We start from the raw sequence: 15821 nt of genomic DNA, 5'->3' as shown, positions 1-15821 counted from the left end.
AGAAATAAAGTCAAATAGATTTCAAAACTTACACTTTCCTGAAAACAATCCTTATTTCGAGCTGAGTATTTCTATTTCATAATAATGATGAAGTGGGCTATAAGGATTGTTCTTTTCTTTGAAAAAAAGAAAAATAGACTAATATCTATTAATAAATGAAAGTTAAAACGAACAACTGAGTAACGAAAGGAAAATAAAGTTCTCGTTTTAAATTCCAGTAAAATTGCGTTCACCTTAATTCCTTAACCCTTAACTACTTTAATCCCTTAGCCACCTTAATTCCTTAACCCTTAACCACCTTAATCCCTTAGCCACCTTAATTCCTTAACCAAATATACACACTCTGTCACTCTGGTGGAATTTTTTTTTTTATCAGCAGCAAAACTCTCAGAGATTCTGAGTAATTAATAAGTGAATATTAAGTGTCAATTATAAATATAAGACTAAAAGTTTTATTTAATACAATAAGATGCCTTAATCTACACCTTCGCTAATTTTCATCAAAGTTTAGGAAATAACGCCAAATAGTTAAGGAACTTTTGTCTTTACACCGAAGTACCTTGATCAAGTGACGATCCAGCATTGGCTATTTTATTAATTAGCGTCTGGAGATCAAAGGTAAGCAACGAAATTCTCAGGTCATCTTTGTACGGATCTGCGTTCGCTGAGGAAGTTCTTAGAGCCAACTCCAGAAGAGGCTCCAGGCGTATTAAGACAATGTCGTCAGCGTTTTTCAGAAGCTCAGATTCAGTCAGTTCTTGAAACTGCAACAGAAAGTCACCAGCTTCCATAAAAAAATACTGCTTCATTGATCTAGTAAGAAAAAGAATTTAATAAAAAAGAGCTAATCTATTATAATTAATCAATGGAAATACTAAAAATTATGTATGATATGTTAACAAGTGCAATGTGGCAATCAAACGTAAAATAACTGCAAATTTTAAAAATGAAAAAAGACATGCTCATTTTATTCTATAAAAAAGGAAAAGAACAACATCAACAAAGCATGTTCAATTTTGCAGGGGATACATCTATATTAAAAACAGAAATTAATTTTTTCAAACGAAAATAAATAGCAATAATGATGCTTAAAAAGACAAAAATATCCTATACATGATCGGACTACCATCCCATTTTAACCCCGATCTCTATGCTAAAGCTCAAATGATGCATTATCAATACATGATCAATATATATACAAGGATTGAAACTTCAGAGTAATTAGCAGGTGTGGAGGGGAGCAGTAGCCCCTCATACAAATAACAATTTTGTTCGTTAAAGTTTTAACCTCTTTATTTCCTTTTCAATATGAAAAAAAACTTTCTATTTGTTTAGTTTATGTCAATTTTCAAATATTCTGTTCAGATCCTGGATAGGATTCCCATAATATTTACAGCAAAGTTGAACTTGACCACAAATACTTAGAAATGATAATCACCCATGAAAAAAGTATACCCCTTAAGAGGTGCTTGGAAAGAAGGGGAGGAGTCCTCTGGTTATACTCAGTGCGCCTTACTGCCCATTCAATCCTAACATACTCCTAAGAGTAAAAGGAGGCTAGGAAGTGAATCTCGTCTCCAAATACAACTTGGTTCTCAGACAAAACTTCGAAAACTACTGCTTCTACCACTAACAACTCACTGCGGCACCAAGCCACCTTAGGCCGCTCCCAATTCAAAGCCCCCCTTACACCCTCTCAGTAAGTTCCCATTTTCCTTAAATCTTTCTTCACGACGTTCCCCCACCCCATTGAGGGAGGACCTGCTTTTCGTTTGGCCCTAGACGTTTGGGTGACAAGGACAATCTGCCATCCTTCCTCCATAGAACGTTTCCAAGCAATGTCAACCTTTCTCTCATTATAGCTCTAGAAAGGGGGATTGAACCACGTTTTCGTAGAGAATATGGTTTGAGATACAGTCAGTCAGACGGGTGCCCAAAACAATCCGTAAGGAACTTCTCTGGAAAACATCTAGCAAATCCTCCTCCGTTTTTCGGATTGCTCACGCTTCACAGCCATACCTGGCCCCTGCCATTACTACAGCCTCCATATTCTGATCTGTGTTCACAAACTTATCTTCGTATTCTTCCAATTTTTTTTTTGGATTGTCTGTTCTATTTTAACATCTTCATTGCACCCACCGTCTTTACTAATAAGACTAATTAGGTAGGTGAAGCTGAATTTGGAAGCTTTGGGCCTACTACACTTTTTGAGATTTCAGAAACCCCAACATCCTCCCTAAAAACCAAGCTACCCATACAACTATTAATAGTTGGTGAGCAACAACGCAATCCCATATAACTGAGAGTATTGCCGTAAAAGCAGTCTATAATAGCTGTTCATTTCGCATAGACAGCACATATTTTTAAAGCAACCTGGCAGCTTGGCCTCTGGAACTGGGAGGCTATGAAAACAGCTTTTAATTAGCTCCACAAACTGCTTGGTTTTCATTTGAAGACAGATGAGTTGTTCCACTTTGTTTTTTTTTTGTTTTTTTCTTTGAAGGTGCTTAGCCATTATTTTATTTTTTGAAGATACTCTTGGAAACAGAAAAAAGTGTATAGGATAAAAATTACAAATGATTTATAAGGAAAATAAACATATAAACCAAAAAATAAAAATCTAACTAGTGAACCAAAAAATAAATTACAGAATTACACAGCAAATGATATATAAGGAATAACACAAATAAAAAACAGGCGCATTTCTACATTAATTTCCTGAATATCCAACAAACTCACGCAGCTGACTAAAATAGAGGAATAAAATAATAGATAATAGACTTAGAATAGATAATAGAATTAGAGATTAGATAATAGATAATTAGAATAATAGATAATAGAAAATAGAATAGATAATAGATAAAAGCAGCTGACTAAAATAGAGGAGTAGAATAATAGAGTAATAGAGGATGTATAGAATATACATCCTCATCCGCATTGTAGCCTCTAATTCTTTTTCATTATTTTTATTGCCTGCACTTTCCTAGGATAGAACCACAGTTTTATATATGACAATACTTATTTTTGAAATTTTACAAATTTGGGAATCTTTTAAACTATTAATTTAACCATTGGATCAAATATTAGAAAAAAACTCACTGATATCATTGTCCGAAAATAAAATTATTCCTTTGTCTAAATTTTTGCATAAGAAATGTCATGGTTTCATTCACAATCATTAAAACATGTCAATAATGTCTGAAAAGATTTTGATAATGCAATATTAAAATATATTTCATATATCACAATATAATCAGAAATTATAATCAATATAATCTAAATTTTTGCACAAGAAATGTCATAAATCATCTATCACAATCTATTACAATCATTAAAACATGTCAGTAATGTCAGAAAAGATTCTGATAGTGCAATATTAGAACATATTTCAAATACCACAATATAATCAGAGAGTTTTGGAGTTTAAACACAAAAATGGGTATTCATGTTTATTTTAGTTTTTACTTCGTTCGTCGTCCGAATTTTAGTTGCCGTTCGAAGCAGTCGAACATGTGGTTGCATCGAACAAGTTACTGATTACCTTAAAAAATGACTTACTTCAATCTACCAAGGAGATCCTCCTCTTTCATCAAGTGAACTAACAGATTTTTACTTGCTTCACAATGTCAATTTTTGATGCAACATGTCATTAAAACATGCCAACAATCTCAGAGAAGATTCTGATAGTGCAATATTAAAACATATTTCAAATACCACAATATAATCAGAGAGTTTTGGAGTTTAAACACAAAAACGGGTATTTATGTTTATTTTAGTTTTTAATTCGTTCGTCGTCCGAATTTTAGTTGCCATTCGAAGCAGTCGAACATGTGGTTGCACCGAACAAGTTATTGATTACCTTAAGAAATGACTTACTTCAATCTACCAAGGAGATCCTCCTCTTTCATCAAGTGAACTAACAGATTTTTACTTGCTACACTGTAGGCTTCCTCGATATTTTCAAGATAAGTGCTGTCTGTGTGTTTGTAGACTATGTCTTTGCCATTACCCTTTGGAATCAGCTTCCCTTTAGAACAAACAGAAAGGATAATGACACACCCACATTCCAACGGAAAAGATTAATAGCCTTGAGGTACACTGGGACCTCTAAATAAAAATATATACAATATGATAAACAACTAGACAAATTGTCAACTGTCAATAAACTATTCCTAACTAATTGCCAATTCCTAATTGCTAACTATAAACTATTTCCAGATTACCAAATTCCTAGCTAGCCAGAAACTGCCAGATGACAGGCAAAAAAGGAAAGGACGTAGCTTATCCTTTTCGTAAAGACCGCGGGACAAAGCTTTATACATGGGTTAATTTCGTCCTCTTCTACTAAGCTGCATATCTGTGCAAAAGGTAGATTTCACCCCGCCCCATATTCGCCTGAGGAATTCTCCCTAGAAAATTTAAAAACTGCTGCTTAAAATTAAATTTCTAAAATTCAAGTTTTTAAAAAAGGCCTATTTAGCCAAAAACTGCCGGATGACAGGAAAAAACGAAACAAAACGCAGCATATATCTTTTGTACTCGATCTCTTAAAATAGTAATTATTCCTAAAGACCGCAGGAAAGATATTTTACCGAAATAAACAAAATACGCAGAACTAGATATGTAAATTATTCAAAGAGGATTTCAAAAAAAAAGAAAAGAATTTTGATTTTTTTTTTGAAGAGAGACATACCTTAGCTTAGGTTATATAACACTTCCCTTAAAGTGTTGCAGAATTTCGTATTTTTTTTTTTTTAATTCGAAAATTAGCATACTAAAATTTAGAGCAAATACAATTACGCATACCCGTTACTTGGGTCTTTATCCCATATAACAAGAGCTAAGAGGCCCTCATATGGCACTTGTGACGAGGGCGGAATAGCCAAGAGCCAAGAGCTCATATGGTATGAGCTCTAGCAAAATTCTAAGAATCAATAGATTGCATTAAAAGGAAAATCAGAGGCTTAAGGCCGGTCGGGATTTAAAACAAGAGCTCTGAGTCACGAAGTCCTTCTAAATATCAAAATTCATTAAGATCCGATCACCCACTCGTAAGTTAAAAATACCTCAATTTTTAGAATTTTTCCTCTCCCTTCAGCCCCCCAGATGGTCGAATCAGGGAAAACGACTTTATCAAGTCAATTTGTGCAGCTCCCTGACACGCCTACCAATTTTCATCGTCCTAGCACGTCCAGAAGCACCAAACTCGCCAATTCACTGAACCCCACCACCTAACTCCACCAAAGAGAGCGGATCCAGTACGGTTACGTCAATCACGTATCTACGAAATTTATAAGCGTTTTCCAAGATTTCCAGTTTTCCCCTCCAACTCCCCCCAATGTCAAAAGATCTGGTCGGGATTTGAAATAAGAACTCTGAGACATGGGCTCCTTCTAAATATCAAATTTCATTAAGATCCGGTAACCCATTCCTAAGTTAAAAATCCCTCAATTTTTCTGATAATTCCAAATTAACAACCCCCAGCTCCCTCAAAGAGAACGGATCCGTACCAATTTTGTCAATCTCGTATCTATGACTTGTGCTTATTCTTCCCATCAAGTTTCACCCCAAATCTCTCCACTCTAAGAGTTTTCCAAGATTTCCAGTCTCCAAGATTTCTGTTTCCCCCTCCAACCCTCTATGTCCCCGGATCTGATTCGAATTGAAAATGGAGCATCTGAGACATGAGATTCTTCCCTATATCAAGTTTCATTAAGATCCGATCACTCCTTCGTAAGTTAAAATATCAGAATTAAAAACTCCTCCTCCCAACTCCTTCAAAGAGAGCAGATACGCTCCGGTTATGTCAATCACGTAGCTAGGGCTCGTGCTTATTTTTCCCACCAAGGTTCATCCCGATCCCTCTACTCTAAGCGTTTTCGGAGATTTTACATTCCCCCCTAAATTCCCCCCAATGTCACCGGATCCAGTCAGGATTTAAAATAAGAGCTCAGAGAAACGATACTCTTCCAAACCTCAAATTTCATTAAGGTTCGATCACTCCTTCGTAAGTTACAAATACGTCATTTCTCTAATCAGAATTACCCCCCCAACTCCCCCAAACAGAGCAGATCCGTTTCAGTTATGTCAATCACGTATCGAGGACTTCTGCTTATTTTCCCACCAAGTTTCATCCCGATCCCTCCATTCTAAGCGTTTTCCAAGATTTTAGGTTCCCCAACTCCCCCCAATTTCAGCGGAACTGGTCGGGCTTTAAAATAAGAACTCTGAGACGCGATATCCTTCCAAACATAAAATTTCAATAAGATCCCATCACCCGTTCGTAAGTTAAAAATAATTCATTTTTTCTATTTTTTCCGATTTAACCGACCCCCACTCCCCCCCCAGATGGTCAAATCGCGAAAAACGACTATTTCTAATTTAATCTGGTCTGGTCCCTGATACGCTTGCCAAATTTCATCGTCCTAGCTTACCTGGAAGTGCCTAAAGTAGCAAAACCGGGACAGACAGACCGACAGACCGACAGAATTTGCGATTGCTATATGTCACTTGGTTAATACCAAGAGCTATAAAAAAGATAATTCTTCATAATGGTAGACAGGTAAAAAATAAGGCTCAAATCTTAGTCCCGCCAATTTTTTTTCAGACATTAACAAATTTAACTAAACGAAAAAATTTTAAACAACATTTTTGTAGACGTTTGAACCCTGCATTTTTTTTTTCTTTTTTAAGGCTGAGGGCTGGTAACATATTTAGGCCAAAGATCACTCAATACACTATTTCACGAGTCAATGAAAAAGCTATGATCTTATGCTTATACTTAGGAAAGGTGGTGACAACCTTCAAAGTGGTATGAAACTCGCTTGTCTTCTTGGACCTCCACCCTTAAACCCATCGAGTCATTAATCATTATGAGTTAGCCAGGACATACATAGTCGTTAATATTGATGCCAAAATATGGATTTCTATATTACGGTTTTATTTGCCAGATACAAAAAGCAGTGTTAAAAGTTCACGAAAATTTCCAATATTAAAATAACTAAAATCAAGTCGTATTTTAATTTCACACATCAACTAACTGCATTAGCACTACATTATATTATTACATTGCATTACTAATTACATTACTTACTAATTACATTCGCACTGAACGTACCAACCAAAGCTGCCAACGCTTTCAGAGAAATTGTACCAGTTATAGAAACACATCGGTTTTCTAACCAAATTATACCCAAAAGATTCTTTCCATAATCATTTTACGATTATGGAATTTTATGTCGTTATACATTTCAGAGACAATAAATAATAGGATAAACTGAACGATAGTCAACTTTTTGCTTATTTAATCGAATTTATCTATTCACTTTATTTTTAAATTAATTTTGGTTTTGTATTTATTTTTTTAATTTGCTCTTTTTTAACTTATTTGTTTAATATTATCTTTATTTATTGTATATATGTATATATAAATATATATATATAAGCTTATTCAATTATTATTTTTATTATTCTTACCCTTTCACAGAAACAATGTTCAGGGGTTCTTCTTGTGTCAACGTCAGGTTGAAATTTGCGAACATTTCTCTTTGTGTCACGTCGACTAAAATCATTTTTCTTTAACTTAAATATCTAAAAGGTAACTTGAGGATTTTCTAAAATTTAGAACAGAAAGCTTGACCCCAGAAATACAGCCCATATGTACCATAATATACTATAGATTCTGAACTGCACCATGAAATGTCTAAATGTACCGCATTGTGCAATGACCACTAAATTACACCAAATACAGTACAATTGTACCGCGTTGGCAACGCTGATACAAATTTTCTACAATTCAAATATTGTACAAATAATGGATTCTCGAATATCATTGGCACACGATTTATTTTCCCATTTGATTTATTAAAAAAAGGAAACCAGGCAACAGCATTGTATGCATATTGCTTTACTGAAACAAAAGCTACCATTCTCATAAAATGCCCAGTTAGAACAATTTCCGGTGCTGAGAAGATTTTGATTTCTTTGGTTTCTCAATTAAGCAAGTTAAACTGCACAGAAGTGAAATAAATTATAAGGTAAAGTTAAAAAAAAACCTTCACCAACTTTCTCTTGTGACCAGTTTAATCTTGTTTAGTCTTTGATTACAAGATCAAACTAATAGGAGCCTTGATCCCAAGATAGCTAAATTTGTATAAGAATTTAAACATGATTGGAGATTAATGAAAAGAAGAAACACATTTTAGTACCCCCTTCGTAAAAAAAAAAATACTGAACCAGACAATACAAAACAAAAAACAAGCACAATAAATTGCTGAGAAGGGGTTCTAATTAATGCAAAAGCAGCAATTCTGAGCAAAATATTCACTTACCACACTGTCTAAGGACATTCAAATATTTTCCTGTTCTCAATATCATATCAGCCACCTTTTCAAGAAAAATTGGCATTTGATCCTCTCGAATGGAATATCTTTTCTCCCAGTAGTCATCTGAATATGCAGGATTTTTGGGAGCGTTCTCGAGGTTACGTATATCATGATCGTCAACAAGGAACTAAAAAAAGCAAAAGAACAAACAAACAAATTTTAAGAAGCAAATAGCATAAAGAAAAAGAAAAACAAAGTTACACTGTCTCCTGTTTTGCTTAAGAATTTGATAACTAAAATCCTTCTTTAGAACTGACAGGAATAAAAATTGACCTTACAATCTCTGTGTATCTTCAGCTAAGCCAAATTGTGGTGTATTGCACCTAGGGAGGGGGAAGGGAGAGGGCCACATCTTCCATACGTGACAAAAGCCTATATGCAGTAGGTCACTTCCAACCACCCTTTAATTTATTTTCAACAATTTTTTTATTCACTATTAATAAAGATCAATTATTTTAAGCATTGTAAGTGTTTGAATGCCAATCAATGTTTCTCATATTTTTTTTAAATTTATTATAAACAAATCTAATCTTAATTTCATAGATCCTTCTGTTAGGTTTACTTCTTAGTTACACTGTTTGTCCTAGGGGTTTGGACTCGTGCATAAGGTCAAAACCTCTTTCAAATTACCACAGTAGGGAAATGTTTTTTTTCTTTTTTTTCGCCACCGATTACTCTTTCCGACTAGTACTTTTAATCCGTTATAGTTTTGGTATTCCTGAATGACGTCCTCAGTGTTCTGAGGACGTTTCTCAGTATCCTGATGTTTTCTTGCGAGATATGTCAATTTTCTTTTCCTTCGTTGTTTCTTTTTGCAATCGTAAAAAAAGGATTGTTGCCATTTTTGCATCAACTCTCCATCTGAAACCTCGCCTCGGATGTTTTTCTTTTCTCTTCTAAATCATAGAAAGTCTTTGGTTTTGTCTGTATATAATTAGATCCCCTTTATTGTTTTATAATGGAAACAGCTTCTACATAGCTAGACACAATCCAGGACGACAAACAGCTATTAAATGATACTATTTAAAAGAGCAGATAGGGGTGAACAAGGAGGCAGCTGCCAATCTCTTTCCACCTACAAAGACTGTCAATACATAACAAGTGTGCTATCTTGCTTCCTAAAGAATTTACTTCCTAAAGAATTTTCTTCTAGCTCTGTACCCTAGATGAGAATAAGCAATAAGTAGAACTTGTTGCTTTTTTTTTTATCTAAGACAGTGGAATGCAACTTTAAATGAATATTTTGACCCGATATCCAAGGGCCATCCTCAGCAAAATAAATGAAAAATATATAAAAGAACTCACATTAAAATACAATTTTTAAACTAAAATATTTTCAAAACAGTCCTACCATCATTAATTCAGGGAAGTTCAACCAGGAATGGTACATCAAGTGAAGTGAAAAAAGACAATTCATTCAAGTGGAATAAAAACCATTTACAAATAAGCTCTTAAAGTTAATCTTGCCTTTTTGGCAGCCAGTCTAGAAGGTCTGTCCGTAACAGGTTGAGTGGTATTGTTTACTGTTTCTTTTTTAATATAATTTGTTAAGGCATTTTCAATTAAATTTGTATATAAGGCATTAAGTGAATATTCCCCCAAATCCCTGTTTAAAGAAATATTACTATTTATTTTGATTCCAATTTCAATTGCCTCTCGAACAACCTGTTTTATGCCTAAATCATTGCTAATAAGGGAAGGTTCTTCAAAAAGCATTTTATGGCCAGGATTATCAAAAATATGACTGCTCAAAGCAGAATCAAAAGAAATATTCGTACTATTAGAATTCAAAGCTTTAGCTATGTCATCTTTGTGCAGTTGTTGGCGTTTTTTTTCTAAATTTGGATTGGTTCTTCCGAAATAGTAGTTGCCATAGTGACATGGTATTTGATAAACCCCTCTTTGGCGAGCAACTGGGGTTATATCTTTACCAGAGTTTAGGAAGTTCATGATTTTAAAATTATTGTAAAAACCATATACAAATTATTTTGTGTGAATACTTTTTTTTTAATTTGTAGTGACTTTTAGAATATATGGAAGGTCAATTACATTTGAAGGCTTGGCAGGAGCTTCGCATGGTAAAAGATCTTTTATTTTACGGGAATGTCTTGCCAGTTTTCGGCTAATTGTATAATTAATAAAGACAATAGAGTAACCGTTTCTAAAAAGTATGCCTAATAAAGTTTAGTTCATCTGTGTAGTGAAATTCAGAGTAAATGTTAAGGGCACGATCGACAAGAGAGATAACAACAGCTCTTTTAACTAGTGGGGGGTGATTGGATTTAAAATGTAGACATATGTGGTTTTTTGTGGGTTTTCTGTAAATTCGAATTTATCAATGCTACGAATAATTAATACATCCAGAAACTGTAATTTATTTGCAATTTCAATTTCTAAAATAAACTGTTGACTTCGGTCATATGTATTAAGGTCATCTAGAAAAACCCTTAAGTTCATTTTCCTCATATTTCCAGAGTTATACTACATCATCCATTTAACACCCCCAATAGATATGTCTTTAAAAATATGAATTTAAAGCCCAATTTTCATGGTTTTCTACATAAGTATTTGCTAATAACCCAGATAGACGTCCTCCCATTGGAAGACCCTTTATTTGTTGATAAAAAGAGTTACGGAATTGAAAATACACTGAATCCTTATTACAAATTTTCACTAGGGGCATTAAAACCTCACACTATTTCTGTTGTTGAATCTGCGATTAAATGATAATTTTCTCCTGTTTTATTTTTTAATAATCGCTCTGATATTGCCACATCTACGTTAGTATACATAGAAATCATATCAAAACTACTTACGAGTATCTTCTGAAATGCTTGCATTTTTAAGTTTTCCACTAAATCTACCGAATTACTTATTTACGATTTCTGGGAATAGAGCGAAGGTTTGAATGCTGTACATATCCACTTTCCAATATTACAAGCAGGGACTTTTGTACATGCTACAATAGGCCTTGAGGGAACACCTTGCTTATGTAATTTTGGTAAGCCGTAAAATTTTGGACAAAAGCTATCATGGGGGAAAATTTATTATACAATTGTTGGCTGATTTTACCATTTTGTTTTAGATTATTTAATTCAGTTATAATTTCATTCGCATACTTATTAGTATGATCGTGTGACATGGTAGTATATGTATTTTTGTCTTAAGTGTGAATAAATTTTGTTGTCATAATCTAGCGTATCCATGACAGTAAGTGAATTGCTTTTGTCTGCTTTTGTTATTATAGTAGACGGGTCTTTGCAAAGATTAGACAGTATTTTTATGTCGTGCGAAACCTATGGCATCAAATTAGTAGGAAATGTAATTTTTTTGGCTGCCGTAAATTGTGTTTACAAGAAAAGACCTAACTTCATCTGGGTTAAAAATAGATTTCTAGTTTTTGTGCAAAGAGAATTCTAGAGAGGTAACTCTATCTGCAACGGGAACTTGCTTCGGTGGAAAAGAGGATTTGGGATCTTTTTCAAGAGTTTTGGATTTACGCTATCTACGTCTAGGTGAGAATCCTTGAGTGCTCTTAGGGGCGAGCTTGCTCAATGTTACTGAATGTAGTAAATCAAATAAACTTATAAAATGCAGGCAGGGTTCGTTGGGTAGTTCGTTGGGGACAGGTTCTTGTAGAAATCTCAATTTTCTCCTTTTAAAAATCTTCAGTCTGTCTAGTTAAGCTCGCACAAAAGACGTAAATATCTTCCTCTCTTGTTGCCTCGTGCAAAGATCCATAACTACACCACAGTGAGACGTGTCTAAAAGTGCTTGATGTGTCATATGGCAATAGTCTAATAAGACTATTGCCTTTCGAGTATTTCTTTCACTTTCAAACAATCCTATAAATTTTTATCTTAGTGTTTTCAGTAAAGCCCAAATTATGTCCTAATCCAAATATTAGGGGGATTGAAGTCATCAACAACCCCTCCCTACTTATGCAGTGATTTTGGTTAATTTTCTAGTTTCAACGTTCTTTGTATAGAAAGTTAAAATCAAGTAAAATACTTTTACCATAGAATACATCTCATCATTCACACTTACGAAGTGCCGGCAAAAGTTTCCAAATAAAGTTACCGTAATACAACTGTAAAGCAGGATGAATTTTCAAAATTCACTTCTGCAAGTGTTTCCCTATCCCCAAGTTTTCAGGGTTTCCCGAAAGAAGTTCGTGTATTTTCGAGGATATTCCAGATGAAACGCCAAAAATCCAGGGGATATTCTTGTACTCTTCTTTTACGCGTATTTTACACTCAGCATGATTAGTAATACTCTCGCAATCTCTTCTATTCATTTATAAGGGAAAACAGAACTATTTGAGCGATATTTGGCTTGAAAAACTTTGTCTGACGTAAAAAAACAAAGACGATATGCTCGTTATCCCTATTATTTGTTCTCTCGTTCTCATACAAGCTCACATGATAGTTTTCAGATGAGTTACTGGCTGGCATTTACTAATACCGTCAATTATATAAAACAGATTTACTGAAATACAGTAAAATATAACCTAAACATAAAAAAAGTAAAATTGTATAAAATAAAATATAAAGTAAAAACATAAAGTTATACATAAAGTATAACTTAAGTATATTATTACTTTTCTTTATATAAGTAGATTTAAAATTATACAGAGTATATTTTATTGCAGAAAATATTGACTGACTTGCACAATTTACTGTCAAAATTACAGCAATGTATTTTATAGCCTGGCATCGCAAAATAATGGTCCAAAAAACTAGCCAAATTAGAAAAGTAATTTCTTATAACAAGAAGATAGCTTACCTTGCCATATATTCTGTTTTTAAATCTTGAAAGAAGCACTTAAAAAAAGAACAATGATATAAGATACCCTGCCTCACCATACGGATATTTAATAGTTCCCCTGAGAATTATGAGCTGCTTCAACAAAGAAGAAAATGACTTATTAAAGTGATGCAGCGCACGTTTAGGAATGAGATAGCTGAGTATTTATGATTCTTTTAAGTATTTTTCTGAGTTCTGTGTTTAGGACTTCCTTTAAACGTGCCCCTGTGCTTCAGCCTAACAACAGGCCCACCCCATTAGCGATGGCCAAATTTTGACTATAAGACAGGAATTTGATTGAAAAATAACAAAAGGTTTGGTTAACCTGAATAGATGGATCAGCCTGCATGAACAGATCACCATTTACGCGGATTCTATTTTTAAATTTTGACAGGCGGGTAGGTAGGTTTTATTTTTATCCACAATATAAACATAAATAAAAATGACACCACTAATAAATTATTGCAGCAAAGAAAAGTCCTAAGGAGAGAACGAAAAAGAAAAAGAGATAGTGATATTAAGACAACTTACCTCACCATACGGATCTTTGATAATTCCCTTGAGCGTCCACTGCTTCAAAATGTTGAAATAAGGCTTAGCACTTGTTTCAAGCAGAAACACACACAATTTTTGTGCTTCTGCATTGCCTATAAACAAAGGTAAGATTGAACAGAATGAGATACTGATGATAGGGATAACAAAAATGAGTCTGCGAGGCAAAAAAAAATCAACAAATAAATAAACAACGACATCTGCTACCCGGCAACGTACAAAATGATCATCTACATTTTGTTTACATTAATATAGATAATCTACTTATTCTACATTTCTCTGATGTTTCCATATTATTCTCTTACTAAATGAGGGTCACAAGCCTAAAAAAAAAAAAAAAAAAAAAAAACGACATCTGTTACCCGGCAGCATACAAAATGATAATCTACATTTTTGTAGATTAATATGGATAATCTACTTATTCTACATTTCTCTGATGTTTCCATATTATTCTCTTACTAAATGAGGGCCACAAGCCTAAAAAAAAATATAAATAAAATAAAAAACGACATCTGCTACCCGGTAGCATACAAAATGATCATCTACATTTTTTTTAGATTAATATGGATAATCTACTTATTCTACATTTCTCTGATGTTTCCTTATTATTCTCTTACTAAATGAGGGTAACAAGCCTAAAAAAAAATAAAATAAAAAACGACATCTGCTACCCGGCAGCATGCAAAATGATCATATAAATTTTTTTTAGATTAATATGGATAATCTACTTATTCGACATTTCTCTGATGTTTTCATAGTTTTCTCTTACTAAATTAGGGTCACAAGCCTAAAAAAAAACAAAAAAAAACCATCTGCTACCCGGCAACATACAAAATGATCATCTACGCTTTTTTTTAGATTAATATAGATAATCTACTTATTCCACATTTCTCTGATGTTTCTATATTTTTCTCTTACTAAATGAAATATATTTTCTAATAATATTTTCCCTAAACAACGTTTAATTTTTGTGGTCCGAATTGTTGCATCAGAGTCCTTTTGAGTCTTCATTTGGAAGTTTTTACTTACTCTTCTTAATCTCAACTCTTAGTTTTTCTGTAAATTAATTAAGGAAGTTTCTTTCAATTAATTTTATGAAATGATCGTACTCATATCCAAAATTAGTCACGTACGAGATGCGATTATTTACCCAGGTCTTCTACAGGAAGATCATCCTTTTTTTTTAAAGAAACGAAAAATAATGAGAACAAACAAAAACCCTTACCCATCATTCGCGATATTCTTCTGTACAAATACGAGAGAATGGCACCCCCTTTTATATTATCCTTGCTTATATCTTCTGCAATTGATGATAAAAATGTCATTGTAGACATACTTGGTTGAAGATGGTAATATAGCTTCTGCATACTCAAAGATCCCTGAATATGCTCGGTCTCAAGTTGGGCTATAAGAACCTGAAATATAGAAATATCCCATTGCACTTATTCATTGTCAATGGAAGCTGCCTAGTTAGGATGATAGCTAGCATCTTGACGAGCTGACAGAAGTGCGTTACGCATCATAATAATTTTTTGGAGAGAGAGATATGTTTATTAAACCAAAATAGAAGAGTAATAACAGCCACCCCGAGAAGTAAAAAGCTTTTCGAGCGGGTGGCAAAATACATTAAAAAATAATACAAAACAAAGAAAAAAAATATAAAACCAATAGTACGACCTAATTGGCACCACAAGCCTTACAATAAACAATTTCAACAATATTATTAAAATCATACCCCGAGAGGCTACAATAAGATACTCAATTATTTATTTACACCCCCCCCCAGAAAAAGAAAGTAGAACAAAAGAACTAAAATTCATACTTAGTAAAAAGGGTTTTTTCTCTCTCTCTTGAAAAAAGAAATATCACTGTTATTTTTAAAACTCTGATCAATATGATTTCAACTTCTAATCCCCCCTTGAAGCACAGAAAACGTCAACCGAGTCGAAACAACCAATGGGATATTAATCTCTCCAGAAGATCGAGTGTCATAATTGTGGAACATGGATCTCAAATTAACTGTCAAAACATGAAAGATTTGAACCATGACGAAGCCTAAAAAAAAGTGTATATAACTCT

The 15821-nt window shown here is 33.6% G+C and overlaps 1 protein-coding gene across 3 annotated transcripts in view; it reads right to left on the bottom strand.

The window, feature by feature from the left end:
- LOC136043862 (gamma-tubulin complex component 2-like) overlaps window positions 1-15821 on the bottom strand; it is a 92791-nt gene that overhangs the window by 39132 nt on the left and 37838 nt on the right. For all 3 annotated transcript variants that reach the window (XM_065728815.1, XM_065728813.1, XM_065728814.1), the window contains exons 5-9: window positions 14968-15157; window positions 13722-13837; window positions 8331-8511; window positions 3877-4027; window positions 560-813 (exon numbers count right to left, since the gene is read on the bottom strand). In XM_065728815.1, the coding sequence (XP_065584887.1) occupies window positions 560-813; window positions 3877-4027; window positions 8331-8511; window positions 13722-13837; window positions 14968-15157 (892 nt within the window). The remainder of the gene's footprint in view (window positions 1-559; window positions 814-3876; window positions 4028-8330; window positions 8512-13721; window positions 13838-14967; window positions 15158-15821) is intronic.

Source organism: Artemia franciscana, chromosome 2, assembly GCF_032884065.1.
Source record: "Artemia franciscana chromosome 2, ASM3288406v1, whole genome shotgun sequence".
Classification (NCBI taxonomy): Eukaryota; Metazoa; Arthropoda; class Branchiopoda; order Anostraca; family Artemiidae; genus Artemia; species Artemia franciscana.
This window is presented reverse-complemented; position numbering and strand designations above follow the sequence as displayed.